This window comes from Corvus kubaryi, unplaced genomic scaffold (genome assembly GCF_017639235.1).
Source record: "Corvus kubaryi isolate FWS band 111438036 unplaced genomic scaffold, C.kubaryi_AGA036_p1.0 split1-131, whole genome shotgun sequence".
Classification (NCBI taxonomy): Eukaryota; Metazoa; Chordata; class Aves; order Passeriformes; family Corvidae; genus Corvus; species Corvus kubaryi.
Genome location: NW_024582073.1, coordinates 6586741 through 6614549, shown reverse-complemented (window position 1 = coordinate 6614549; position 27809 = coordinate 6586741). Strand labels below are relative to the sequence as shown.

At 35.7% G+C, this 27809-nt stretch overlaps 1 protein-coding gene across 1 annotated transcript in view; it reads right to left on the bottom strand.

Annotated features, from left to right (window-relative positions):
* Positions 1 to 729: 729 nt before the first annotated feature.
* Positions 730 to 27809, bottom strand: part of GABRA2 (gamma-aminobutyric acid type A receptor subunit alpha2) — a 64643-nt gene continuing 37563 nt past the window's right edge. Inside the window, exons 5-10 of the mRNA XM_042053052.1 lie at positions 26725 to 26945; positions 24329 to 24411; positions 21336 to 21479; positions 20381 to 20533; positions 11856 to 12058; positions 730 to 7825 (exon numbers count right to left, since the gene is read on the bottom strand). Of these exons, the coding sequence (XP_041908986.1) occupies positions 7517 to 7825; positions 11856 to 12058; positions 20381 to 20533; positions 21336 to 21479; positions 24329 to 24411; positions 26725 to 26945 (1113 nt within the window). The 3' untranslated portion in view covers positions 730 to 7516. The remainder of the gene's footprint in view (positions 7826 to 11855; positions 12059 to 20380; positions 20534 to 21335; positions 21480 to 24328; positions 24412 to 26724; positions 26946 to 27809) is intronic.

Here is a 27809-nt window from a genome sequence, read left to right as displayed (position 1 = left end):
GCCTCCACCTGGACATTGAGCCATAGACCACAGCTCTCTGTCTGTGTCCATCCAGCCAATTCCTTACCCATCATACAGTCCATTCTCAAATCCACGTGCCTCCAGTTTGGACAGAAGGATGTCATGTTCTTCATCATCCAAGATGAACATTTATGTGTTGTGAGAAGATGCGACTTTACAGGAAAAGAAATGGCCATCCCAGAAAAATTTATAGCTTTTCCACTGAAAGACTTGGACTCAGAACACTCATTTTAAAACAAAAAACCAAAACCAAACCCACACCTTACTAGCAGTATAGTCATTTGTTTGTTTCTAAGTAAGCTTTGTTACCCTATATACTCCCTCTGATGAGTTAAGCTGTCTGGTAGGAGGTTTCTTATGCTCCACATCATCTGGTGGCTAGTGTATACCCAGCGGCAATATGTTTTATAACCTTCAGAAAGCATGAAACATTGTCATTTGTAATATGAATACATGAGTGTATTCTCATTATATAAATAGGAAACCTGTTAAACTCTCACCAAGCTGAAGAATATTTCCTTTCCAATGTATTGTTTGTTTCCTGTGGGAAATACTGTCTTTAATAAAAAAACACCTTCATAGAGGCTGTAATGGGTTGTCTGAAAACAAGAAAATGAAAAACCCACACACAAGTCCTAAGAGAAAAGACATGAAGGGAATTAAATATTTGTGCTGTCAAAGCATTAAAAACAAAAATACAAAATGTGCTATATTTAAATTAACTTTAATAAGAAGTACAAAAAGATAATGTTAAGCAGTATTTTGCATGTGGTTAATAAATATTCTTCAACAGCAAGCAGTGACACATTCAAACATAAATCCAGTTATTTCTTTTACATTTTAGAAAAGTAACAATTTTCCCAGTTAAAACAAGGTCACAAATTACAGAATATTATCATCCTCTTTAATTATTTATAACTATGAAGCCTACTAAATAAGTAAACTGTCACCCAGCAGATTTTATTACATTGATGTTCAAGGTTAAGTATACTTACATTTATCATGCAGTTTCTTACTGTGCATATCTGATTGGTGTTTAATTTTAAAGTGATTGGTTTCATTCTTCCCATTTCCTTATTTCTTTTTAATATACTGGGAGTGCATGTTTTCCAAGTCCTATACACTTTCACATCTAAGTGACTCACTAAAGTAGATTTGTCATACAATGCATAAATGTTTTCTGACTCCAGCCCAGCTGAGAAATCGCAACATGTATGACTCACAGCCCACTTCATTTTTACTATTTTTTTCAATCAAATATAACAACATTTAGTGTAATCACTTCCATTAAAATTAAAGTGCCTTCAATTGTTTCTTAATAAAGTGACTATTTGGAGGGGAGAGGGTGAAGGGGTGCAGTTTAGGAACTGATTTTTTAACAGTTTATAGATACGGTGCATATGTATTCTAATAGATGTAAAATACTGCATTGCATTCCGTGCTATTGCTAAGCTACAGTAGCCTATAAACTGATAAAGTCAGCCAAAATGAACATCTAATAAAGAATATCAAAAGCAGTTGATCAAAGTAATATCTTGTTCCATTCACTATTTCCATCCATCCTCAATGGCATAGTTTGATGGATGAAGTATTGGAAAAAAAATATAACTCTTCAACCCGTTGAAGCTCACCTCTTTTAATATCAGATGAATGAAAGCAGTCATTGCAGTCATTAAAAACCTTGAATGCGTAAGGAAACACTCCAGAACACCTTATCAAGTGAAGTATTCACAACGTTATGTAAAGAATTAAAATTTGAAAGCAAAATAAAAGTTTTAAATTATCCAACAATAAAAATATAATCATATATATTTATGTAGACTCCAACTCCAACTAGAGGAAGAGTATACATCATCTTGCATATTTTAAAATATCCTCCAAATTCATTTTTGTTAGTGTTATCACCTCATCCTAACTTACAGCACTTTCACAATATTCTTAAAGCGCATTAATAAATACCAAGAATAAACCAGACATAAACTCCTATATTTCAGTATGGTTGACACTTCTTTTAAGGGCTTATTTTCATGGATTAAAGAACTGACAACCCATATCCAAAGGAGAGCCCAGGTGTACTGTTAGGTGTACTCCTCTTCTGTAAAAGTCCTTACCTACTTCATTGATAAATATGATGAGGATGTGGACAAGTTTTATTTTAAATTCAGTGCAAATTTTGCCCTGATCTCCATCAGAGATGTCAAGCCCTCAAAGTTTGTCCTTTTTCCAGTAAGATATAATCACAGACTCCAAAAACATGAGTTAAAAGATTCACTGAGAAAGATCTGAATCTAGAAAATTAAGTGGTTTAAAGTAGAGGGAAAAAAAAACATTTTATGTGATTAACAAAAGCCGTATATTGAAACAAAGTTTTGAGCCTCTAACTTCTAGTACTAAAGACCTAAAGTTCCTCACTGATACTCAGATGGCTGTAATTAATAATTGGATTTAGAAAATAATTAAAAGTTCTATTTGTTAGGGAGTTTGGGTCATCTAGAGAAATGAGGTGGAGGAAGTTTCCTTGACTAAAAAGAAAAAAGAAAAAAGAAAAATTGAGATATTAAAGGGACGTAACTTGAAGTTGTTTTGCACACTAAGAGCTTTCTAGCAGGAGCTTCACTGTTGCTGGGAGAAGATGGAAGGAATCCTATCACTGCTTTATAAAGGACAATTGCCTTTACTCAAGGCTGAAGTGTGAACTGACTTTCACATAATTTCACCTAAGTATTTTGGCATTTTAATGTGTTTAAGACAAAATCTTTACATGTGACATGAAATTATACCACACTCTATTTAGATATGTTTAGACATTCGTACAATTATCATATTCTGTGTTTTTTAAATGAAGCTATTTAAATTACTGGGTTTATTTTAAAATGTTTTCTTCCTCTACTTCTAAACTCATTGCATGGCTTTATAAATTTTAGCATTATGTGTCTACACATAATCGGGCATAGATGATGATAGCTTCGTATCCACATTCAAATAATCTTTCATGCAAATTTCTTAGAAATGGAAACGTTCAGCAGCATAGACTTCATCTATTTTGTGAAGGCCAAGGCAAAACTTGTGCACTACAAAGCTTTCACAATAGGAATGAGAGGTATGGAGGAGGAATGCTGACTCTCTGTGCTTAAGTGAAAGCCACGCTTCTTAAGAAAACAAAGCGTAGAACTAACAAAATTCTACTTAATTTCTGAAGCTTCTTTTCTCCCTCCACCCAAGATGTCCCAAACAGCAGGAGACACACAGCATTGCATGGTCTTTTCTCAAAGCTGTCAGTACTTTCAAAGGCACAACTCATGTCCCCCAAGTTCAGCAGAATTATACAAGTATTTCCAGTTTATGTGCTCTAGAAGTTACTGTCCCACAACTCAAATGTGGCAATGAAGGCTCAGAACTGAAGCTGAAACAAAAATACACATTACCTCCCTCAGTGACTTCTTCCTCAGTTATCTCACATTCCACTGCCATGGTAACAAAGCCATTTGTGTGTTCTCTTTTCCTCCCCCATACACCCCTACCTCCTCCCTGCTGCTTCTGGTTGATTTCGTGCAGGCAGATTTTGGTCACTTTTGAAAAGTCTCACTACCCTGTATGTTATCTGTAATCACTGGGAAGAGAAGGTGATTCAGTAAGGCTCCTGTTTGGTGTCTAGATGCTCTTTCCTGTGACTATATGGGCAAATTGGCTCCTTAATTTAGAATAATGTTCAGTGGTATGAGTTGTCTCCCAAACTAAAGCTCATATCTCAGAACACCTACCATAATATTTTTTTAAAAGATGCTCAACAATGCAGCATTTAACAAGTTGAATTAGCCCAGATATGGCAGGTGAAGGTAATTTAATTGGCCACAGCATAACTGAGAAGTTTCAAAGCCACTCTTCTGCCACAACATCTCCAGCAGACAACTCTGGCTGATAAACTGTGCTGATCTCTAGTTTTCACGCTGATTTATAAATTACTGTTAAATTAACTGAGACATGCATCCAGAAGTATGTGCCCCAGTACTACACTGGAAGCCTATTTCATAAACTTAATTTAGAATTACTGTAATTCCAATCTAACTTTACCACAATGTTTTATCTATGTATTTATTTTAATAATTTCTTAAGCCATAAAATATGACACGCTGACCCAAGAATAATGGGAGAAGTAAATTAGATTAATATGTCAACCAAAAAATTCACTGGCAGATTCCATGTGCAAGTCTTTGATAGAGAAGTGACTTGCATTTTCTCACTCATTCTCCCCACTTTTTTAAGACCTGCAAGTTTTACTCAAATTATATGAAACCTCTAGATATTTGGCACGTAAATTTGTGACATTAGCTTTAAAATCCCAGACACAGATTCTATACTAAATGAAACGACACAGATTCATTCTAAATGAAAATAAGGCCTAACTCTTGTATTCTGGTATCCTTTGCACGAGGCTCCCATTCACGTAAATATTTACATTTATATTCATTTATCCAGTTGGAAGTCCTACAAATTTGCAACATACGTGTACTCAGTTGGCCCACTGTAAATGTTTCAGCAGTGAAACAGTAAAGCATACTCCTTCTTCCCTAGAAGGAGTTTGCTTTAATGTAGAACAACTAACTAAATTTTCTGGTGCATGCCCATTTAAAAGCCTTGCTGATGCCCACAATAACTGCATGTAAATATTTTAAATGTTTTTTTTTAAATGAGTTTATATAGTATGCCTACTTTTCTATGTAAGTGGGCAATAAATGTAACTTTAGCATGTGAGAAACACCTTTTTTTTTCTACCAACTCAAGCAAGTGTAGAGAAAAGGGTCAGTGAGTGAAAAAATGGTTGTACCCAATAAAAGTGGTAGCAGCAGAGCTGACTAACAAGAGACAGCATCGGGCTTCTTGTGCAAACTGAAGATATGCTTTTTGCATGCAGCTCTGAGTTACTCAGATGTTATTTTCCAGACAAGCCTTGTTGGAGAAGACTTTATTTTTAAAAACCTTTGAGGAGGTCCATTCTTGGATAAGGATGCAAAACCCTTCCTTATCAGGTAATTTGACATGACTGAGCACACTCATATTTGGCATGGGGAGAGTTCTGACTATACAGTGTCGTGCTTGGAGAAATACACAACAGTTTCAGCCCTGTGAAGGGTTTGAGTACCTGGGATGTAGCCAAGGGTGAAAAACAAACCTCTGTTTCTCATACCCCAGTCTGGTGAGGTTGGGAGGGTCCCTAGATCTTGCTGATGTGAACATAAGGTAAGAACTCTCACTAGGTCACAGGAAGGAGACCTCAGCCACAGAAAACATAATCGAGCTATTCAAGTTCAAGAGCATTTTAGCAGGGGCTTCCATTAAACTATACAGTCAGAGCCCTTTTCCAAAAACAGAGTTAAAAGTGAAGGGATTTTTCTACAGTCCTAATATTTACAATTATTTGTACATATGTACATATTTATATATTTATTCATACCTGGACAATGTGATGTTGAAGGGAAAATTTATAATTTACAAATGAAACATTTTAAAAATGTATGCTTGTACCATGAAAAAACCCTTTTTTTTATTGCTTGCCTTCTAGCCTTTTGTTCATAATCACACTATTGCACACATCTCCATGTTACATGGAAGATCTACATTTACATATAAATATATATGAAAATAAGGATATTTTTATTTTAATGTTCTGAGTAAAGTGCTCATTTTTAAGCTACTGTTGATGAGAAAGGTTTAGTCTGACAGTTTAATTAGAGGAAATTCAAGGGATACACACCTTGCCCATGCTTCTCCCTTTCTTTTATAACCTACTAAATGTCTTTATTTTACTGATGTCAACTCTGTCTTAACTATTAATTCTATTTATAATATGCATTTGTGACCTTGGCATCTAAACTGTCACACAAAGTACAAAACAGAATCACATCAAAAGCAAAGAAAAAGCAAGAAAATAAAACAGCAAAAGAAAGCAGTGTTTCTCTTCGTTGTTTTTAGCACATTTCCATGTCTTAAGATACTCTTTTATTTGATTTTAGAAATATTTGTACAACTTTTTTTAAACTTTGAACATATCTATTTTATGCACTATACTCAAGTTACTGTACAAAACTGCAATAAATGACACTATACGACTACATATGTCTCTACTAGAAGACATCATCATAAAGGTGTATCTTTTTTAAAGGTCAACTAATAACTGCTAATGTATGTGTGTATCAAAATATTTTTGATTGGCCAAGTATACTAAAATCTAAATACAGTACACAATTATTATTCATGTTATGATTTACCAGGCCTTTAGGGGCATAAAGAATCTTTGCAAAGGCTCAGATGAAAAACAATTTTACTGATAGTATTAAATGTTCTTATAAAATTGCCAATGGCAGATCCAATTTTGTTAGATTTGTGTATATGAAATACAGTTGATGCCTGATGATGCATGACCTTTTATTAAAAAAATAACATTCAAATCTTAGCAAAATCATTTCTAGTATACAAAGTTGTTGTAAAGTTATGTCAGCGAAATGTAAAGTTGCAATTTACAAAAGCAGCAGTAATTTTTATTTTATGGACAATTTCCTGAAATTAAATCATGGTTCTTGTCTCTCTTGAAAACAGTGCTTCCTGGGACAAATACAGGTAAATATTTTAATGGCAGGCTTTAGGAAAACATTAAACAAAGAAAAAAAGTATATTATATTACTGATAAACTTAACCCTGAAAGATTTCTGAGTGCTTTTATAAACCTGAAAATAATCCAATTAAGAACAAAATCAAAAATAAAAATAAAATCCTGCTTTGCTGAACCAGACAACCCAGCTTAGTAACATCAAATAAATAAAACAGTGAAAAGAACAAGTATCTCACTAGCAGAAGTTGGTTGATACTGAACTTGATTAACCCTTTTCCCTGAAATCAATTAGATTAATTTATTAAAAACTTCAAAGAGGACAAAAGCAAGAAACCTGTGGCTTTTGCCATATAGTAGTGTTTACTACCTCTTCAATCTAACTAGTATCCAGAATGTTTGTGAAGAGCAGAACTGCACGACCTCCGTACTCTGTTATGTACATGGGTACTGCTATTGTATGAAACAATTACACCTTTTTAAAAAAATCACTTTTTTAAATGACAGTTTCTTTCACTAAAGTAGAATTAGTTCCTTTATAGAAAAATATTTTAACTTTAAATTAAAAAAATACTGTTCCTAAATAATTATGTAGGATCACATCTTCATTTCATTGTATGGAGAGAATATAATTCTGTATATTTGAATCCTAGTTTAACAGAAGTCCCCTGGGTTTAACTTTTAAAGAGCTGGCTGTATTTGCCATGGGTGCTATCTGTTTACAGACCCATGAATTAACGCTGTGTCCCTCCTTTGGAGACACACAGACAAGACATTTATATACACACTGTACATAATGGTTCACAGATTAGCAGTTATTAGTCGGACTGTACATAGCGAACAACCTATCTGATTAGAATGATGCTTGAAGTCCTCAGTGCAAGTCAGCTTTTAGGTTGATGGCGCAAAGCCAAGTAAGACAGGCTCCCTGTTTAAATATGTAGCCCAATACACTAAATTAAAAGTACCAAATAAGACTGGAAACACTATTCTAGACATTCTGTCAATTTTGCTAACACTGTTGAATGTCTTCTTTGCTTCTTGTGGCTTCGCTTCTGGTTTTGCCTTGTTGGGTTCTGCAGTTGTAGCGCTCTTGGAGATGGTTGGTAGCACTGAGTCCTTGGTAATATTTGGAGCATAGTTGGCAACAGCCACTGCATAGGCATTGTTTTTCTTAATGACAGATGCTTTTTCTTTTTTCTATTGGAAGACAGCAGGAAGTTAAATATTTCATGTATATTTGCCAGAATAGACTTAGTAAAACATAATTTCAAAAGTAAAAGAAACAAGTGAGCATATTAAAATAGCACCATACTGAAAAATTCAGATATAAAGAAAGACATTTCCAGTCTATCCAAAAAGAAGGTTGAGGTGACATAAGATTGCTCTTGCACCATCAAATGCCCAACCGAAGTTATGTGAAGAAGTCTCTGTTACTGTGATTGTAAGCATAACTGGAAAAGAGTTGGTCTTTCTGTAGTGGCTTTGCATCTATCTCCTTACAATAGAATTGCAAGGTCTTTACAATGTTTTCTGTGAAAATTATCCGTCATTGTAGTAAAATTAAAATTAGGCCACATTTCTCACATAAAACTAACATCACTATTATTTGGACATGTCATAACATACCACTAATAAATAAATGAATTTCAGTTAAGGGTGTACACTTTTTAGAGACTCTGGAGAAATGTGTTTACACATATATATACATAGACACACATACAGAAAGATCAGGAAGAGATTGCAAGTGAATTAAGGACTCCAGACTGATAGTTGTAGAACTGAGTTGAGATTTAGCCCTAGAACTATTTCTAGGGTTATTCATAGATTATTGTTTTAAAAAATGCATAACAATGATGAAAACAGGAATAAGAACCTAAAAAACTGTAGAAGAAGAGTGGGATGGAATTAAAATAATTTAATGATGCTCAGAAAAAGGCAATTTAAGTCCTGCACCTGGGGAGGAATAAGCTATGCACCACTGCAGGTTGAGGCTAACGGGTTGGAAAGCAGCTTTGTAGAAAAAGCCTGGGGGTCTGGGTGGCCACCAAGGTTAACACAAGCCAGCAATGAGCCCTCACAGAAACAAAGGCCAACAGCCTCCTGGGCTGCATTACAGAGAGTGTTCCCAGCCAAGCAAGGGAAGGGATCATTCCCCTCAACTCAGCTCTGGTGAGGCACATCTGGAGTGCTGGATCCAATTCTGTGCTTCCAAGTTCAAGAGAGACATGGATGTAATGAAACTAGTCTAGTGAAGGACCACAGAGATGATTTAAAGCCTGAGGCATCTGAAATATAAAAGGCCGAGAGAGCTAGGACTGTTCAGCCTGGAAAAGAGAAGGCTCAGGGGGAATCTTATCAATGTATATAAATATCTGATGGGAGAGAATAAAGAAGATATAAGACTTTTCCCAGTGAAATCTAGTGGAAGAACAAGAAGCAATGAGCACAAAATGAAATACAGAATATTCCACTTAAATATAAAAAACCTTCCAACTTTTACTGTGAGCATGACCTAGCACTGGCACAGGTAACGTAGAGAGGCTGTGAAACCTTCATCTTCAAAGATATTAAAAAAAATATCTTGACAATGACCCTGAGCACCCACCCCTAGCTGACCCTGCTTGCACTAGGGGAGATAAATTTGATGATCTCCAGAGATCAAGTCCAAACTCCACCAATTCTGTGTTGTTATAGGATTGTGTACGCTTTTGAAGGGCTAAACTTTAACCAGGGGCAGTTCAATGGAGAGTCCATGTGTACACATGGACACAGGGATGTTAGGGAGTGAATTCAGGCTTGGGGTTTTAGACCTCTACATAGGTTCACAAACTAGCTCTGCAATAAAACTATAATGCTATAAATTGGTCCAGTGCTTTGCAGCAATCTCAAACTGAGGAATTTCTAATAACCTACAGGAAAGAATGGAAGGCAGTTTCTCAGGAAGCAATATATATTATTTAAATAGATATAACATATATTAGTTATATATAAAATACAATACAATAATATTATGTCATTTAAAATATATGTATATAATTTAGAGACAAGCAAATAAATAATAGATTTAGTCAATCTCTTCCACGAAATACAGAATTAAGCAGATGAAGAAATAGTTAACTTCTGGATCATATAAGAAATCATCAGCTGCTGTATTGGTTTGTTTTGATTTTTAATCTAATGGAAGTGACACAAGTAAGAGAACTCTTGTGACATTTCTCATACACGTGCATTTCAATTTTTTACTTCCACTGGGAGGCATCTACTCCATTTGCAATTGTGGTTTTAAATTACATCCAATTTGATATTTATCTGGGCCATCTAAAAATCTTGATAAGATCTTCATGGTTAGATGTTGTGCCCAAAATGCCTTGTCTTAGGTGCCTTGTCTTAGGAGATGGTGTCACATAAAAAGAGAATCTGGGAATCAGTTGGGAATTCAGCATTGTTCCTTATTGACTGGAGTGTGGAAAACAGTTGATCAAATATGTAGCTTGTTCCTGCACCTGCTTTCCCGTGAGACAAATTCCATGTCAACAGCACTTAGACAAGAATTTGCATATAATGTGAATACAGACGACTGTCACTGAGGAAACATATTTCATTCTAACTGGTGAAGAGTAAGCCTGGCTTTAGGTGTACAGATGCATTCAGCAAGAAAAAAGAGCAAATTACCAAATCAAATTATGCGGAACACTTTAATTCATCTATAAGTCCCTCCTTTCAGACGCAATTAGCGTTTTTAAAAGGTATCTGTAATACCATTAATGAGACCTGCATAATAAAGCTGAACTATATTTTTGTATGAGAAACTATGACTATGTTAAAAGCTTAGGGTTTTGTTAAGTCAGTTTGAAGAAAGTAGAGAACTGGACATGTGAATGGTATGTAAATCTTAGAATGTAATGGATAATATTGTCACTCCTAGGGAAGGAATACTGCCTAGCTGTTAAACAGTTGCCACTCCTAAGATCATGAGACAACACGGTTGTACAACTTTAAAGGAATAAACAAAGGATGATCAGAGAGTTTGTAAGGGCTCCCTACATTCTTACAATGCCAGGGCAAATGTGCCAGTCTGAAAAGCTTCACTCATGACATGATGATAAACTTGCAGTAATTTGGTATCTACCTCTAGCAGGAGGTAACAGATCCTGAAGTTATGGATAGTTCATGCCATTCCAGAAGTTACAGGGAATCATGAAGAATGTACATTTCCTCTCATTCTTCTTTACTATTGACTGAACATTTTGCTTCTTTATGCATTCAAAATGATGAGAAATCAGTTAATGAATCCTGCTTCACATTTACTATAATCATTTAGGAAGCAAATAAAATTCTATCCTAATTTTAAGAAGAATCACAGAAATCTATGTATTTGTTAGAAGAAATCTGTTTTCATTGGTAAAATCAAGGACTGGGAAAGGACAAAATTATATAATATATTAAGTCAGTCAAAACAAGTGAGCTTTAATATTTTTTCTGTGTTATTCCAATTCTAAACTGCAAATACACAAATTTAGGTGTATCACCAGTTCATTCTTTTCATGAAATGAGAAATTCTATCAGGTTAAAACTTCTTCATGTTATCATGGCTACACCACTATAAAGACCAGAAAATTAAGGTGTGACTGTGTTTCTGTGTACTCAAAGCATCAATACATCATAGGTGAAGAATTTTGTACATTTGCTATCTAAATTAGTTTTAAAATTAATGTTTACCTATGATTAGGGATAGGATTCAGAACACTGGAAATGCTCAGAAGCTCTAGATTTTGTTATTCATGGTCCTTACATATATGGACATTAATTTGTTTTCCTAAACCTTATGTACCATGAAGATTAATATACATTATATATTTCTGGGGGTTTTTTTCTTATTTCCATCTCAATTGAATTTAAAAAAATTTAAAAAGTGATCAACCAATATAATCTGGATTAAATTTCATGAATAACCAGATAAACAGTTGTATCTGAGGAGTCAAAAAACAAGACAAGACAGTTCCCAAAAAAAAAAAAAGTTCATGATAACTAAATCTGGATTAGTGAAACCAAGTAAGATTAGCTACAAAAGGAGTAGATATATTTCTGTTCAGGACAGAAAATACATCTACATTCTTTTGATTTAAAGCATCTTTTTATTTTTTTATATATTGCAAAATATCAAAACAATATATTAGAGCTGGTTTAGGAAATTGACTAGAAATAGGACTATTTCCTTAGGACTTACCTTATCATTCACTACACTTTTTCCATCCCAGGCCCATCCTCGTTTTGTGAAATAATTTACAGTTGCAAATTCAATTAATGCAGAGAATACAAATGCATAACAAACAGCAATAAACCAATCCATAGCTGTTGCATATGCTACTTTGGGGAGTGAATTTCGAGCACTGATGCTTAGTGTTGTCATTGTCAACACAGTTGTTACTCCTGCAAGGGAACAAAAACAGAACATCAACAATTTCACTTGGATTTTGAATGTTAGCAAAACTAAACCAAAAAATATTAAGGTATGACTTTGAAACAATTAATTTTTTTTTATCTAAGTTGGTGACAAACATTGCTACAATTATATTAAAGGTTGTATCTGGATTTTCCTTTGAAGTAATTTCAGTTCAATTTCTTGTCTAAACTTCCCTTTTTTAATGAGCTGATGATCTTACTTACAGAAAATATGTATTTATTTTAACCTATCAGGGCAGGTAAGGAACAAAATTAACAATTCTTAATGGATTCATGATATTTAGCAACATTAGAGTGATAATGATTAATATGTTAATGTTTGGTAGCTGGCTTCTTTGCAATGGCTGCAGGTCTGGCACCCATATTTACTGAAATTACCACACAAATACACTTTTGTTATGAGAATTTTTTTTTTTTTACAGTAGCTGTCTAACTAATAGTTGAAGACATAAACAGGGTAAGTTTTCATTCAGGTAACGTGGATTGTTTTCTAGAACAGCATTGATTTGAAATGACAGATTATTATAACTGTATTATGTGTCAGAAAACAAGAGCTGGTGATCCAGGAAGACTGTTCATTCACTGTGGCAGTTACTAAAAGAAGTTTGCAGTACTTTTTACATAATGAGGACCCAGTAAAAAAAAAAAAAAGCCTCCCAAAAGAATCCAGAAAGAATATACATGGGAGGAAAGGAAGAGAAGAACATTTTTCTGAATCAGATTTAGCAAGCAGAAACCCACAGCCATAAACACAGTCTCCATTCCTTAAGTAAATCAGTTCTCCCACCTCAGGCTGAATCACACTTAGACAAACTAAACTATTCCCTTTGTGGCACACCATTAAGTACATCTCCAGAATTAAAAGTGACACAAAGTGATATACTTAGCACAGATCAGCAAACCTACACTTCACTATGACAGGCAAAGGAGATGCCATGGCAGAAATATTAGTAACAGCACATCACAGCTTCAACAAATACACACTCATAAAATTCTTGTAGGAGGCTTCCCAAGAGAAAGTAAAGTCACTTTCCCTAAGCCAGATCTGATGTCAGCAATCTGTCACCTGGGTTCTGGGGGATTGACATAGCTCTGATTTTCCTTCTGCTACAAGAGAAGCAATTTTAACCACTGTGTGAAAGGGAAGAGAGGCAGCAATTACATCTACTGAGACCTCCTCAGGCTTCACAAATTTTCATCCCTCCAGTAAAGAATCTCCATCTCTGAAGGTGCTAAAAAGGGTGACAAAGCAAAGCTATATGGACTCAGCCTCAGTGCTTCCAAAGGTCTGTGCAGCAGGGAAAACAAGGCACGGAAGCATCCTGCTGAGTCACACAGTATCAAGACGCCTCAGCAAACATAAATCTCTAATTGCTGTTTCTCAGCCACCATAAATTAAAGAAGTGGATTTGGCCTGGAATCAGCCATGACACTGATGGAATCTACTAGACTATACAATGAAAAGGAAGTAGCTATCAACTGTACCAGATGAAAATGTGTAGACAAAATATATTTTGTAAAGAACCTAGTCTCTCCTAACACTTACACAACATACAGCTTAATTATTTTCAGCAGCTCAGAGAAAAGACAGCCTATCTTACATTTAAAATTATCACATGTAAATTTTAACACTGGTCCTGAGCTGCGGATAAATCATTATAATTATACAGAAGTATCAGTAAAGTGAATGTTTCTCAGATATAAGGTGACCTTATCCACATGTAAATATATACAGTTGCTAAGGTACCACTCTGTTTAAGTCCCACTCTATAGAATTAATTAATCTTCTAGAAACCCTATTGACTTCTTCAGAAATCTGATGTAAGATTTACTGCTGACCTTTCCTAGTATCAGTTAAAACACTGTGAATTTATATCTTGCATCTTGCTACCACTTGCCAGTTTCTCTAAAAAGATCAGCAAGTTACACCACTTTGTGACCCAAATGCTAATCAAGCAGCACACTGTCAACATGCTTCCATTTATTTATTTATTCCATTTATTCCTTCACTCTATAAATTCAGTGATGTTCAAGCCACCACAGTTATTTAAGCTGAACTGAATGGGAAAAAATTGGACAGAAAATTTAATCTGTAATACTTGTCAGTTTAGGATTCTCTAGTCCTTTTATATTGCTATTATTCTGCAGAGAAAAGACAGACGATTTTGCACATTATAGTTAATTTGAAAAAATCAGTATTATCAAGCCTTCTTTATGAAAAAGGACTGAATGGAAATAACCTGCCTCCTTGCCACTGCTAAACCTGAGAGGACTGAAAAATTATTAATGTGGAAGAACATGGTCAACTTGTAAAAAAAACCTCATTTATTTCACAAAGATTTAACTTAAAAGACCAGATCAAAAGCATTCCTCATTGCTTATCTAATTCATAGCACTAGTGAACTAAAATTGGTATAAAAAACAGTGAGTAGATTTTCACCCCTATAATGAAGTAGTCAAAAAATATTTAAAAGTCTATGTAAAAACTGCATGATATCTCACTATGATGTAGGAAAAAACCACAGTTTACATACAGATCAAGAACCATCTTCTATAGCCCAGCACCCAGCAGATGTGGCAACTGAATTGATGCCAGAAGAGATGGTCAGGTATTATTTTGTAAGGGACCATGAGCATCAATTTGTCTTTGAAAAACATCCAAAAAATAAACCGTTGACATTTCCTTTCTCCAAAGCAGACCAAGCATTTTTTACTTGACAGTAAACATCCTTACAAGGTTTGTACTCAGCAGTGCATGGCTATAAAGCTAAATATCTTCTGTCACTACAGGTTTATCCATTCAAGCCAAGACTGGAGCTATTTGATTGCCTGGGAATTTTTTTTATGGTGCTGCTTTTGAAATGGCATTTGCTTACTAGAGAGAGAAAATCCATCTCCAGAGCTGCAAATTCAACACTTTTCACTGGCACTAAACTCACCTCTCTGGAAAACACCAGCTCTGTTATGCTTATAACAGTGGAAGAGGTAACCTGAAAAACTAGAAATGTCTAACTAAAAGTATAGGGTGGAAATTGGAGGAGCTAGCACATATATATTAAAGTTAAAATCTGTTATGATGACTACTTTATGCCCACATTTGTGTGCAAAAGTCAGGCAACTCCTTGACAGGGACAAATTTTTGGACCCTAATTTCACCTTTTGTGTATTGTCTGATTTTTCTAATTTGAAGAGATGTTAGTCAACTAAACATATCCTAGCCTTTTTGTGCTAGAATGTAGATACCTTCTTTGAAAGTGAAAGGCCTAATTAATGAGTTACCAAAGGACATTTCTGTAATAAAGAGGCACTGCATCCTAGCAAATAATTTGTACAAAAGGTTTAAAATGTGCTCTATTTCTTATAATTTCAGGCTACTCGTCCCACTATTTTATCATTTTATCACAGAAGTTTGCAAAGTTACACATAATGGTTGAAGAACATATCACAAAAGGATTGATAAATTACTTTATTTTTAATTTAGGAAAGTAATTTCATTGTTCTACTTTTTTTTAACAGCAAGTGCAAATTTGTTTGGTAATTAGATATCCCAACCTGATCCAAAACCCAAATAGATTCATAAATACAAATAACAGCAGAAAGAAAAGACTTTTGACCATTTCAAAGATACAGATTACTACTTCATTTTATCACTCCAAGAGCAACTGGTTAAAGCTGTAAACAAAAGCTTGAAAATTCTGGATGCAGCATGATATTAAAGTATTGCACCATAACATTTGGCTACCCACTATGTTGTTTGCTTTTATTTACTCAATGTGTATGTGCTACTAGAAAATGCAATACAAAAGGAGTGTACCATGATTTTGCTCGAACACCAGGAGGTGCGTCTGAACAACGATTGAAAGAAAGATTACAGAAAATAGCTCAAGCACTTTGTCTACCCTTTTTACTAAAAGAACAACAAACCACCCTTTTTAAATAGCTTGGGAGGCAAGAACCATAACATCATCTGTTTCTAGAAGAGTTGAATTCAATCAGTTGCGTAAGCTACATATCCATATGGTGAGGTTGCTACCATGCTGCTTCACTGTATCAATACTGAGCAGTGGAACACAATTTCCCATTGAGCAACAGACAAGCTTATTCCCAAAGCCGAATGGCAAGCGCTATTTACCCCAACTCCAGTAAAAGTTGCATGCAATTATGCCACCACTGCAATATGAGCTAGTGTCTTCACACATCAGTGAGCTGAGGAGACATACTAGTTTGTTTGCAGCCAGCTCAGTCTCTTACTCAGGGCTAGTTTTTCACTGTCCACCATTATATTATTATATCTACATTTAGCAGAAATCCCCAATTAAGAAATTATATACAGAAATATGTGAGTACCAGGATTGTCTAAAGGCACAAAAGATAATCTGCAGCATGTGAAAGGAGAGAAGAATAAAGACAGTTGAGATTTTTTTCAATGAAGTGGGAAAAGGTACTTTGTATATATAGAACTGTTGAAAAGGACGGGTCTCTATTATTCAATTCCCTTGTAAAAATAACCAGAGAACAAATCTGAACTTTTCTTGGGTTCCTCTTTCTGTAGTGTCACTATTATAAAGTTGCTTTGGGTTTGTATGGCAAGGTTTTGGTAGTGAGGAGCTACAGCAATGGCTTCTGTGAGAACCTTCCAGGAGTTTCCCGCATGTCTCAGAGATCCAATTCCAGACAGCTTCAAGAGAGATCCACCACTGCTGACCAAGGCCAAGGCCAACACCAACACTGGCAGTGCCTCCAGGATGACATATTTAAGATGGAGAAAAAAAGATACTAAGCAGAAGCAACTGCAGCCAGAGAAGACAAGTGAGAATATGTGACAGAAACAGCTCTGCAGACACCCAGGTCAGTGGAGAAGGAGAGGGAGGAGCTGCTCCAGGTACCAGAGGAGAGATCCCCCTGCAGCCTGTGGTAAAAACCATGGTGAAGCAGCTGTGCCCCTGCAGCTCACAGAGAGGTCCAAGGTGGAGCAGAGATCAACCTCCAGCCCACGGAGGACCCCATAAAAGAAGAGTTGAATGCCTGAAGGAGGCTTTGACACTATGCAAAACCTGCGCTGGAGCCGGCTTCCGGCAGGACCAGTCACTCCACAGGGGACCATGCTGGATCAGTCTGTTGCTGGAGCACTGCACCCCATGGAAAGGACCCACATCAAGAACAAGTGAAAACAGACACAGCAACTCAGAGTAACAATAAAATTATCACAGTGAACTGACATCTAAAATTCTGCATTTTGGACAATATACTAAATAATAAGACTAATTTTTGTTCTTTCCTGCTTCACTTAGAAAAGAACATATACCTAACTACATTTGTTTTGTCATTTTCATTGACACTCCAGGTGAGTTAAAACATAGATAACTATAGCACTAAGAAAACTAATTTCTGACTTACTGTCACCTGCATCTAATGCTGCTATTCAAATACATGTGATGCTTCCAAATGCTATGACCCATTAAAAATGAAGCAAGAATCCAATAAGCTGTACAAGATTAGTTTTGCTAATATTGTTGACACTAAATGCATAACAATAAACACATTACTAAATGAAACAGATTGTAATCTTGCACTAAACGAAGGCATTATGAACCAGGCTTATCCTCTTTCACTAAGAATGCAATCAGATTTATCTGCTAGAGAAAACAGATTCAAGACTCATTTAATCAACGATGACAAAACTTCCATCTTCTGATAATTTAAAGCAAAGTTGAAGCAATATAGCATTAGGCCATAATTCATTTGGGATAGGGTAGGTCAACAGTATTAAATAGATACCATAAAGTAAAGGGATTAAAGAGCTCAACTATAAAATAAGCCTCATTATATCAATCCCTTAATGTTAGCCTAGAACTTGAGACTACATTGCAAGTGAATAGAAAGGGAAAAGAAAAGTAACTTCTTTCACCCTTGAAATAATACATGCTCAATGGTGCTTTGAATAACTAGAAGTTATGTTTCTTTGAAAGGAACGCTATTCCAGTAGTTAGTCCTTAGCTCTCAAGAAGGTCATTGAAATAAATTTCTCACTGATTTTCATTAATTTTCAAAAACACTTTGTCAAAAATGAGTAACTTCTGTTTAACTATATTTTAATATGGATATATTTAATATACAGTGCAAAGATGGGTATCTAGCAAGCGACTATTCCATATAAAAACTAAAAATTAAGTATAATCAGTAAGAGTGTAAAGGAATACCCCCTACAATTTTTATATTCCCTGCTGAATGTAGGTTGTTTTATTAACTGTAGTATGGACTTCTTGTGTCACTGGATGGAGTCTACCTGAAAGTATCACCCAGATGAAACTTGAGTGTACCTGCCCAGCTCTAACTGACAAGAATAATTCAGTACAGCCAAAAACCATTAAAGAGCAATAGATGAACTTTGTTTTGAAACTCTGGCTAACTGCACATTTTTGTAACACATTTGGCAAGAGGCCAGAGCATATCAGAAATCCCAGTGACAGCTGCTGCCAGTAGGTATGGAGAAAGACTGGGAGATCCACCTGAGGCGGTGGATTTAGAGAGCCCACTGGCAGCTTATGCTGACAATCGCATCTAGAGTGTAGAAGAATGTTAAGAAATAGCTCCTCAGGGAAAATCCAGTCCAACGAAATGAAAAAGGCTAAGTCTGAGGAGCAAATGCCACATGCTGGGGCTAAGGCTTCTCCATAAGGCAGAGACTGGATGTGTCTTGTTTCCCCAGGTTCAGTGTGCCAGGCTAAGATAGCCTGGAGGGGACAGAGCCCTGAGTGGCACACAGGGTGCATGTCTGTGTGGCAGGAATAAAATACTAGCACAGAACTGCTATGCCTGCAATAAACCCATCGTTCTTAGTAAACAGATTTCAGGATTCATGTCACTGAGTGGTGTGATTCTGTTCTTGCAGCCCTCCTACGCACTTCCCTCAAGACATCCTGAAGCAGGACACTTCATTATCCACATTAGACTAAACCCCAGGAGAGCTAAGCATCAGGCTGCCGTGAAGATACTACTTATTTCCAAAAAAAGTAAACAAAAAATAAATCAAGAACAAGAAAGAATTTTGCAGGAAAGGACACATTTCGGGAAAATTATCCCAGGGCCTTGTTATGGGTGTAGTAGCTTGTTAACAGTGACACAGTAACAGAAACTGCATTTTAGGAAGAGCAGATGTGAGACTTTTTTTGGACAAACCAGTCACACTGTCCTAAATGTATTGGAGTGGGCACAGAAAAGGGCAAAAACACAGGTTTAGAAGGATTTGACAGTGTACTTGCAAAGCTGGAAAACAGGAATGTACATTTTCATAAGCAAAAATGGATAAATTCACAGAAGATTTTGAAGAGAGACAAAAAAAAAAAGTCTTCCTGATAGCTGCCTGGAAAACCATGATAGAATTCTGGTCCCACTGTAACCACTGACCTATTTCATCTGACTTCAATAAGGCTCATATTCAAACCTGCAATTTTCACAATGCTTTGTGGCATTTTCTCTACCAGGAGCAACAGTAAATGCTTTGTTGTGCATCATACTTAATATGCATTTGAGTTTGGCCTATTTTTTGAAGCGTACATGGTGTTTACTGATGACTAATAATACAATTTTATGCCACATTTCTGATGGCTGATTCCACACAGACATTAATTTTATTGTGCTCTCTTTTCCTTCAAAAGCAAACAAACTAAATGAACTTTGTTTTGCAAATAAGAAAGACATTTGTTACTTTGCTTAAATAGAGAGCCAAACCTCACTGTAAGAGAAACACCATTATATTGCTCTGCTGAATCTGTTTGCTGCCTCATAGTAATCTCGAGTTTGAAGCGTTGCCCAAAATCCCAGAACAGGGTTTCTTTAAAAGAACTGCAGTTTGAAAACTTTAACACAAATAATTCAGCAAATTCAAATTCAATTTGCCTAGTTTACAGATAAATTTAGAAATTTGTTTATCTACCAAGTACAAGAATACTTGGATAATATCAATGAAAGTAAGATATTTCAGAAAATCATCTAGGTTTACTAAATTTACTTTTAAAATAGAAACATTGTCATCTTTTTCTATTCTGTGAATTTTTTTTTCCTCTTAAAAAAGTCAAGGATATATGAGGACATTTTGCTTGTATGTACTAATTTCCAAAATCTTTGGGATTCTCAGGAGATGTGTAAAATGCAGTTGAAAGCTGTTTGGACTAGAAATTGTATCACATTCTACAAACACTTTAACTTGAATGAAAAGCCCTTCACTTCAGAAGTACTTCCTAGCATCTTCGGCTGTTGCAAACAGACAATGCTACTCAGTATACTCACCAAAGACTGTCCTGGCAGGTACAGATTCTCTGTTCAGCCAGAATGACACTTGAGAGAGAATGACAGTCATGATGCAGGGGAGGTAAGTCTGAATGACAAAATAACCAATTTTTCTCTTCAAGTGAAAATGAGCCGTCATTACCGTATATTCACCTAGGTGCCACAAACAAACAAAATACAATGAAACAAAACGTTATCATCTTAAGAATGTCCATTTCTTTGATAAGAGAAAGTTTGCTGCATTTATGTGAAACAAATGTTCTGGGGTTATATTGTAGCACAGATATTTTGTAATAGGAAGCATCCTACAGAATATAAGAAAGATTTTGAGTACAGCTGTATCTTATTCCCACTGCGTTCCATGAAAGGTGAGTTTTAAGGAACTTCCAGGAACTCTTGTATGCACTGAGAAGAACTCCAGCCCTGAAGGTTTCTGCTCATAAGCAGCACTCTGTGTTCACACAACAGCTCCCTGAGAGCTTAATCACGACTAGAAAGCAGTCATGGGGGTCCATCACAGCCCGGCACATGCAGGAAAACAGTCCAGAGTCTAGTAGAATACTCCAGTGTTTAATGTCAAAACTATGATGGAAGGGAAACATGGTTGAAATCTGTCTGCTTTAGACAAAATCTATGTCATTTACAGTATGAAATTTAACAAATATCCCAACCCTGGGTTACAAATATTAGGATTCAACATGGAGCTCCAGATAGCATTTAAAAAACCAGTTACTGAGGACAAGTTCACGTCTGTTATCACCAGCTAATTATAATTTGAAAGAATCAGTAAAGTGCTGTTTTGTGTTACTTGTACAGTACATTGACTATGACTTGTACAGTACATGCCTAATAGATCATATTTTGCAACATTCTTTTTCAGTAGCTTTTAACACCACCTAAAATACAGTCTTCACAGTCAGTAACTGCCTTTTTCTCCAAAATATCTTTTACTAACCTGTACTTGACTTAACTGTCTCTTTTCCAATTGTTTGGCCTAGAAGATCATACTGATTCAGTCTTGAGCCATCTGGTGCCACTTGCACTGAATCTGAAGCATTATAAGTCCAAATGTATGTCACTTCTGAAGTTGTATATGCATCTGTGAGAAACAAGGTAAAATACTTCGTCAGCAATTCAAATTAAACAGTTACCATCAAAACTCACAGAATTACAAGAGATACTTATTTTTCAAATAAAAACTCACCCCAAAGAATTTTAAAAGATATGGTAAAAAATATATTTGGCTGTTTAAAATAGCTTTACTGTAAAGTAAGTGCCTATTGTAGCACAGGAACAGGGCTTATTAATCACAATTTATTAAACTACAAACAACATCTCTTCTACACTGTTAAAAGACTTGTCAGAGATTAGATATTATACGTATCCTATAATTCGTGATAAGGCAGATGAAAAGAATGACAATTTGTAAGATTTAGACAAGCAGTTTGAAAATTCATTGCTGTGTAGTTCTGACCTTCCATTGTCTCCACTCTCAAATTCAGGGACGTATCACAAGCATTTTATTATTAGCTGAAATTCAGACTTAAACATGGGAAGCCAGCAGTGACAACACCCTGGTACCTTGCCCTGCCTACCCTCTTAAATCTCGTTAGTTGCCATTGTATTGGTGGACACACTGACATTAAACAGGCTGCTCTCTCAGTACATTCTTGCTCAAACATACATTTAGCCTGGGGTCTGTCAAGATAAACTAGTATGAAAGCAAATCAACCCTGTATTTTAAAAAGCGTTAATGCCTCTCCACTAAGTAAGAAAAAAATGAGTATGAAAGTTTTTCCAGTCTAATATCCTATTAACAAATGGAGTTTGAAAGGAAAAGAGTAAACCACTGATGGAAGAAGTTGTGTGTTCATTTTGATTGACTGAGACAAGTGCATTTTAAATCTTACACAATAATTGCAGTGCAATTAAAAAGTAAAGCATCATTACTGTTGGTCTGCAAACATTTTCACTTAAGAAATCTCTGGAGGCTCAGAAAGTAGCTTCTTCATGCAACTAGCCATAAATTGCATGACTAACAAAATCTAGCAGGTGGGTAGCAAGTAGAGATTTTAACACTTCCCATCTATCCTTCCAGCTTTCCACAAAAATATCTCTGCTTTAATGCAAACCAGCAGTATGGCAAATTGTTGATTTGTCCCCATTCTCTTCACTGTCAGCTAAACTTTTTGAAAAGAATAAAGAAAACCAATCTATTAAGCTACAGTTTCTCCCATACATTCAGTTTGGCTTTTCTCTTATGTATAAAAAGAGACATTCGTACATGCTGATGATCCTCCTAGCAATGTAAGATTAGCAGTGTATATCACAGGCAAACTTGCCTTAGTTAAACCAAAATCCTCAGGATTCCTGCTTATTTTCACCACTATTCATCATTCAGATTCTATCCCAGAATAAAAGCTGAAAAATGCACAGTTCTCTAGAAATAACTCCTAGATAAAGAAATAAAATGTGTGTGAAGCCGTTCAAAATGAACAGAAATAAGAGTCCCCTGGATGTGCCAACAGGCTGGAGCACAGTGACTTTGAGGGAAATGAAAGACAGGCTTTTTTAAAAATCACATTGCTCACATTTAAAATTCCTCTGATTATTAGAAAACCATAGGCAGGGAATAAAGGACAAGCTGGTAAGAAAAGCAAACAATCAAGCCTGAAAAAAAAGACAAAAAAGGAAGCGGTTCACACAAAGTCCAATATACCTAGTCATAAGGGTTTCCAATCTAAAAATGCACATGCAGAAAGTAGCCTTTTGGCCTGAGTATGAGTTTCATTATCACAGGAGTTTTCAAGTTGTTTTCAGGCTACATAAGAGTCTTCTTTTCCTGCAACACCTTATAAATCAAACATGCCTTGCTGGGCACGTATATGTAAATATTATCAGTCAGTAGCCAATTTTGGCTAACATCTCTGGTGTTAGTTATTCAGGCTGCATTATGTATTATAAATATAATATTGAGGGGGCAAGAAAAGGCTCCATGATGCACATTATATTCATTTCAACGATCTTTTATCTCCATAGCTAAGATTTCCCTCAAGTGTGGAAACATCATCAGAAGAGCAGGCTTGGTTTAATTTGCTACAAACTCCAAGGAAAAGGGATATGAGCACAGTGGAGAGAATGCACAGTGCTATGACAAGCATCATCTGGTTAATGATGTCCTTAGCGGCAGCATATCCTGTTTTGTATTCTGGGGTTGCTACAATTATTGTAAAATCAGCCAGAACTTATATGTTTTAACTTGTTGCCTCAAAAAGACCCCATTTCCTTTCCTGGGCCCAGAAGAGAATGTAGGCTGCAGCCAAAGGGAAAAAAAGAGAAAACTTTTGTGTAAAAGATCCAGAAAATATATATAAAGAAGAAGAAGAAGAAGAATGGCTGTAATCTAAGAAAGTGAAATAATGCTGCTGTTAACATAATACATAGTGAGGTCAAATTCCACCTGTCTATAACATGCCGATGCACTAAGGAAAAAATTTTTTTATCACATAATGCCATTCATTATTGCCTTCATTGACTAAGAACATAAAAAATATCATTAACAATAAGGAGAAACTAAGCTGTTGTGATAAATGAGAAAACCCACTCATTGAAGACTTTGATCTGCTCTTTGTCAATACTGCACGGGCTACGTGCATCCAGTTCTGTGTTCATCTGTATGGTTTGCACACTGCAATCAAAGTACACCAGTGCAGAGTTGATCAGGTGCAGGGTGTTTATTGATAACTGGAGTCATGAAATCTTTAAAATACACTAGAAGACACAACTCTGGACAGGCAAAAGAGATTTTGATGTGTCAGGTTACAACTTTTTTAAAAAGTCCCATCTTGCGGTTTACATTTCTCATGTAACAATTTACTGAAACAAAATTATGCTGAGAAATGTTAGATATTCACTAATCAAAGGCTGTACTTCACATTACATACTTACAGCTGCCAAATTTCAGTGGACATGAGTGAGCATCCATGGGGAAGTCTTCCAAGTGCATTGGACATTCGGCTTGGACTGTAAGCCTAAAAGGCAAAAGACCGCTCTGCATTTAAGTCATTTAGCAGGACAAGAAAATCAGTTCCACAGAAGTGAACAGAGTTCATGCCGATCTAGTAGATTAAATTGAAATTTTATATTAAACTAACAAGAATTTAAATCAGCTTTTACCTCTCCCATTTTACGTGTTCCTTTGAAAGGCATTTACTTATCATATCAAGAACCTGTAAAAGCTGACCTCAAAATTATGAGCCAAGGGCATTTAAAGAAAAATACAAATTAAGTATTTTCAGGTTGTTAAGAACAGTAATTTTCTTCTCATAATATTCTGAGGTACATGTGGGCTAAAATGGCTCTTAAAGGCTCATTATAAAAGCATCTAGAATACAATTAACTTGCCAAGGAACTGTATTCCAGTCTTCTGAATTTCATTTTTTTACAGTTTGAATCGAAGATACAGAGAAAAAATATTTGGGTTCTTTCAAAAGATTGCTGCTTCTCATTCTCCATGTTACTTGTGATTATTCTTTATATTTATGTAAAGTGTGGCCACATATTAACAAAGCATCCACTTTTGCTCATTTTGTGAAAAAACCCCAGCAATATCCCAGTTTCATATATGGGGATCAGTACAATAAAAAATAATTTAAAACAGTTTGAAGAAAGCTTTTCATGGACTACCCCACTATTGTTAATTTAAGAAAAAAAAACCAAAAACACCTCTATGTTTCTCCTTCCTATCCTGTAAGTCTCCTCTGGGTAGAGATTTCTTCTCTCATTTTGTATGCCTCTCTTCACTCAGCCTCAAACATCAGTTACATCCTTCTGTACTCCCAGTGGTTCCTAGTCATTGTACTCTCTGCTATTTTCTCCCAGCCTTCCACCAAAAGATATTTCATGTTTCTATTCCTCCACTCCCCAGGAATGTTTTTCTAAATTCAAGGGGCACTGAGAGATAAGAATCAGCAAACAGCTGAAGGCAAAGGAAAGAACTGCATGAGCCTCTGATATAAATCACACAATCATTTTATGTAGACACGATAAAAATAGCTGTTTAAAGTCTAGACAAAACAGTTAGAACAGTGCACACATTAACCTCGTACCCTGAGAACCAACAGACTTACAAGTAATGAAAATGGTTAGTTAATTATAATTAATCTGACCCAGCTTATACTTCACAATGGCTTCAAACAGTATTTCCTGTATTTATAGTATATGATTATTATACCTTCTGGAAGAAGAGAATGACAATAGCTCAAATATTGATTTGAGCCCCAGCAAAAATACAACACATGAGGTCTCAATTTACACCAAGCAAACTTTTCTGAATCTCTCTGACCACTACATTACCCAGCATCATTAGCAGCCTACCCATCAACACTCAATACTGTAAGGGTTTCAGAGCTGTGTAGTGAAACTGGGCTTCAAGGATGCTGGCATGGCTGCACGGAGAAAGTACCACGGTACACATTCACTTTAGAGCTCACATTTTCTATCTTACTTAGGCTGGGGTTTTTAAGTCTACATTCACCTTCAATTTATTAAGTACTGTCCAAAAAAAAAGAAAGAAAATAAGTCATGGGCTTCTGGAAATTTGGTTAAAAATTTCAAAAAAATTCACATAGGTAACATTATTGCAAAAAGAGTTACCAAAGAAGAAATCAGTCTTATAAAAATGCTGCTTTATATCTATGTATACATGGTTTTTTATAATTTTGCATATTCTATACTCTATTTTCTAAGCAAATTTTAACATTTTACCAGCTAAATATTTATCTAGCTACTAATGATGCACAGGATGAAAAAAAATTCTAAGTAAAATATTATAATTAGACATAAAGAAACAGTAATTACAGAGTAAGACATATATTCCTTGTAGCTCTCACTGGAAAGAGTTTGAGACCTTATTACTTCTTTATTCTTTCTCTGTTTTTTAACTGCTCCTGACCTTAATAATAAATTTACTAAGGGGCTCACATATTCAGTACAATGGCTGCAGTAACAGGAAAAACTCTCATACTATTTTAATGATTCTAAGACAGAGTTGGTAAACACTATCTGAAGGTCTCAGATAACTTTATTCAGGTGTTCAGTATCTTTAATATATTACAAAAATATGAAAACTGAGGCATGGGTAGGAAAACTGATCTAATTCATTATCAGCCAAGAGACTTTTGACAGAACTGGAAACTAAACACACATTTTCCTAGCTTTCTTTCTCCTTAGAGAGAAATAAAACACAGGAGAGTTCTCCTGAAACCTGATTTAATTGTTCGATGGAAAAATCACATCAAGAAGTAGCTTGAGTGGAGAAGAGATGAACAGATGAACAGACATACCTCATGGTGTACAAGAGTGTCCCATCGTCTTGGATTCGTAGAAGCTTGTTTGGCATCGTCATGTTATGTGCCACTGACTTCTTCCCGTTGTGAAAAAATGTATCTGGGGTCCAGATTTTGCTGGCCATTAGGTTGTTCAATCGAAGAATGTTCATTGGGCCCTTAAACTTTAATCTCTCATCCTTCCATCTCTGACGGAAGAAAACATCTATCGTGTACTCCTGTAATGGAAAAAATACATGCTTTTTTTGAAACAATGAAACACTAATCTGCTTTCTGAGAACAAAGAATAGAAAACCTCTGTTTGCAAAATTCCCCTGGTAAAATTGTCAAGGGAGAACAATCATCACAAGAAATTGTGTAATACTGAGAATAATAAACAGGAAGTCAATGCATTAAGGGTATGACATTCTTCTTCATGATTGGTTTGTTGTTCATGTTGTTTGTATATTGAACTCTTTCAATATTTAGATTTCTGTATATCTGATACACAAAGTATCTGTGACATGGGTATCTTCATTAAACACAGTAAGGAAGGAAAGTAAGGAAAAAATACACAGGAAGACATTAAATAGTTCTTTCAGCATCTTCTCCTGTAGAGTAACCCAGCATTCCAAGAGCATGGAGAATGGCTGAGACTGGAAGTAAGGAAACAAGGCAACCCCTAAAGGGTAGAGTATATACAAGCAGAATGATGTAAGATTTCTCCAAAGAGGAATGTAAGACTCTGTAGTGGTGTGGATTTTATGAACAAAAGTACGTGGGTAGGAAACAATAGCTGATGATTAACAGGTGACACTCACTGCCTGGTGAACATTACTCTGATGCCTAGTCTTGGGAAGGCAGTATAATCTGCAAAAAAAGGATGCAAGCAAAAATAGATGACCTAGACCAGATGCCTGTGTCAACCAGTGCTGGGTATCCCATCTGGCGGGGTTTGCTGCTGTTTAGCTGGTTGCTGGCTGGGGTTAAACCACAACACAAGCAAACAACTGACTAAACATTGATAATGTAAATTCATCAACTATCTTCAAAATGGAACTGTAAATGGATTTAATGTTTTGCTACTGTCAGCACAGCACATA